The sequence below is a fragment of the Otolemur garnettii genome, unplaced genomic scaffold, assembly GCF_000181295.1.
Source record: "Otolemur garnettii isolate 467f Iridium unplaced genomic scaffold, OtoGar3 scaffold00038, whole genome shotgun sequence".
Taxonomy (NCBI): domain Eukaryota; kingdom Metazoa; phylum Chordata; class Mammalia; order Primates; family Galagidae; genus Otolemur; species Otolemur garnettii.
In genome coordinates, this window is record NW_003852433.1 from 3,210,720 (window position 1) to 3,214,252 (window position 3,533).

The 3,533-nt window shown below is 34.2% G+C and overlaps 1 protein-coding gene across 1 annotated transcript in view; it reads right to left on the reverse strand.

The window, feature by feature from the left end:
* TTC28 (tetratricopeptide repeat domain 28) overlaps nucleotides 1–3,533 on the reverse strand; it is a 472,107-nt gene that overhangs the window by 336,961 nt on the left and 131,613 nt on the right. Inside the window, exon 2 of the mRNA XM_023513262.1 lies at nucleotides 10–157. Within this exon, the coding sequence (XP_023369030.1) occupies nucleotides 10–157 (148 nt within the window). The remainder of the gene's footprint in view (nucleotides 1–9; nucleotides 158–3,533) is intronic.

The following is a 3,533-nucleotide window of genomic DNA, read 5'->3' on the forward strand; positions in this document are numbered from 1 at the left end:
CCTATTTACCTCTCATGGGAGATTTCATGGCAGCTTCTACCATTCCCACCAGAAGTTGGAGACTCTTGGGGTCTTGAGCCAGTCCAGATGCAAAGGCTGCCAGGGCATCGGCATGACGTCCAAGGTACTGGAGGGCAACACCCTGTCGGAAGTATGCCTGGAAATAAAGAAAATATAATATGTGTTTTACTTATTACAGTGGCTTCAACAAAGCTGATCGTGATTCTTTACTAAAACAGTAGGTAGGCAGAACTAAGATTGAGCTGTTCAAAAACCAAGTAAACAATTTGTAATCAAACCAACTGATTCTTTTAACATCATAAAATGTATGCTTATTTCTTTCAGGCAATTTATAGTTAAATCTTCCACTCTTTTCACTTCTATGACACTTAACAATTTTATCACATTCTTTGGTATTTATTCATATATTGCTTGTGCTGTTTTTTGATTATTTAAAAAATATTTCTTATCCCATTTTTAATGCATAAGCTCCTCAAGGAGAGGGAATTGTAGAGTTATTTATACCTTGCCTAAGTATCTGGTACAGTACAAAATAAGTGAGAGATAAATTGCATTTATTTTATATTTACCCGTATATAACTAAAAGAAAAAAATTAATGTGTGATTACTACTAAAATGATTTTAATAATGAATAATGCAACATGGCTACATACTTTTAATGTGGAGTTTCAGACATAATATTTTAAAGTAGTTACTTAAAATATGTGTACTTTGCTTAGAAACAAACAGTGTCCTTTTGCTAACTGGGTTTGTTTAAAAGCTAGTATCACCATCTGTGATTACAGGAAAACATTTCTCCTTCCAACTAACTGCAGAAAAGGCCAAAGAATTAACAAGATACTTAAGTTTAGAAATTAAATATTTACATTTTAGAATAGTTTTAAGAAACTGCAATTTGTTTTTAAATATACAGAGTAAAACTAATTAAATGAACAAAGTATTACTAGTATGCAACCAACAAAGGACCTCATAACTAATTAAATAATACATAAAAATAACATTATTAATGCATGCATTGCTTATATGACAACATCTGCTTCTAAAATACTTGACTTTCTATTCAACCGAAATACTATTACAACATTGTTTCTAACACAAACTTTTTTTACAGTCCAATATACTTCAAAATTGTCACAAGTTTTATTCATGGGATTTAAATGAATGTTTAGCCTCTTAAAAGTATCACTCAATAAATAATACATAATTTTATATTGCACATGGATACACACAGTAAGACAGAGAGAACCTTTTATAATTACAAAATATATTTACCTTATCTTACTTTATTTTTATAATGACTCTGTGGTAATTTAAGATAGGCAACACTATTCAGTGTTTGTATTAAGAAACAATCCATCAACAGAATGAATATTTAAATTATTATGGGCTACTCAGGCTTCTATTAGTTTAAACTATCAGCAGCTGTTAAAACTCAGAACTAGTAAGACAATAACTTGTAAATGCACTTTCATTACTAATTCATAAAATCACTTCCTTTCACTGGACTCAGCCACTGTTTCAATATTTAATGTGCTTACAAACATTTTTCATGTCACATTTTAGGTGGTTTCCATAATGCAAGAGGCAACAGTATATTCCAATTAAAAATGACTACAGTTTACATATGAGTCTAGAAATTCTATATTAAATCCAAACTGAAAATACATACACATTTATGTATTTATATATATAAATATGCCAAATATCTATAAACTATAAATATTTTCTGAAAGACAAAAAAAAGTCTGTTAGTTACTGATTTCAGGTATATGTCATAGGAAACACAAAAATCTTAAATTAGCCTCAATGAATTCTGATAACTTCTTGTGTGTTTAAAGCCAAACTTTATCATTCATTACTTGACTGAGAGGGCAAATAATTTCCCTGTCTACCAAGTAAAATCACTGAAAAGTATGATTTAGCTATGCCTTAGGAAGTAGGCAAAATTCAGTATTATGGTCGCATATTCACACAGCAGCTCAAGAAAAGCGTTATATTTTGTTTTCTCAGGACACTTAAAAATTAGTGAAAAGGTAACACTGGACTATGCTCCCACAATCTTTTGCTTCCTTTCCTCAGGAGAAGAGTTTTAAAAGAAGTATAAAAAAGAAGGCTCAAAGGTCTTTCTTTGTCCTCCCTAATCCCCTTCCAGAGACCCTAATCCAACTTTCTAAATCAGTTAAAAGTTTAGAGTTGTATCCCCGTCAAGATAGCATAATGACACACTCTGCTCCAAAATCATACAGTGGGGCTCCCCCAGCTTTTTTCCATGCAATATTCATTTCATGTACAAATAACTGTTGAATAAAAATGAGCTGTTTATACTTTTATAAGAGATGTACCACCAAGGAGTTCAAGCTGATGATAAAATCTAGACTGTAGGTTACTGGGATAGAATAAAGAGTACAGTGCAGTGCTTAGAAGAACATAACTATGCAATAAAATTAGCTATTTTCATTAGGAATGACAAAAGAAATTTAATAAGAACACATAATTATAGACTAACAGAATACAAGGCAGCCCAATAAATATTTTAAAATATTTTAGTGTTCAATATAATATCACTGTTTGGGCGGCAACTGTAGATCAGTGAGTAGGGCACCGCCACACATGCCAAGGCTGGTGGGTTCAAGCCCAGCTGGGGCCAGGCAGACAACAATGATGACTGCAACCAAAAAATAGCCAGGCATTGTGGCAGGCGCCTACTGTACCAGCTACTCGGGAGGCTGAGACAGGAGAATTGCTTAAGCCCAAGAGTTTGAGGTTGCTGTGAGCTGTGATGCCATGGTGCTCTGCCAAGTGTGACATAGTGAGAGACTGTCTCAAAATATATATATATACATACATATATATATATGTATATATATGTAAAAAATATTGTTGTTTCTTTCACTCCTCCCCTTGTTCCATTAAAGACTGTCAGCAACCAAAAAATTATGTAATTGAGACCTCTCATTGCTGTAAGGCTTCCAGACAAAATCTAAGCCACTTGATTAAAAGAAATTGGTACTGAATTTGGAAGTCTTCAGCAGTCATCCATGGGAGCCTCTACCAGCCTCCTCCAACGTAAAGGCCAAGATGTACTGAAATTCACAGCTGTTTATATAAGCGTCAAGAAAACTGATGTGATCTGCTGCGGCCTATCTGCTTCTCCCCCTGCTCGTTTCTACTATTAATTTTTCTCTTACAATCACAGGTTTCACAGGAAGCCACTTCATCAGGTAGAGGGACAAATTTTGAACACAGGCAATGTATGTACAGCATACTGAGGTAAGCTGGGGTCTATGAGGTAATGTTGAATACTTAGTGCCCAGTCAACATCAGAAAATTATACTCATGCCTCATAAATCCACCACACATATAGCACATTCTGATCACTGGTCTTGCTGTAGGTCAGTGGTTCTCAACCTGTGGGGCTTGAACGACCTTTTCACAGGGGTTGCCTAAAACCATCACATACACCCCGTACAAATACAGGTGTATGAAAATAATTTTATGGTTGGGGGTCACCA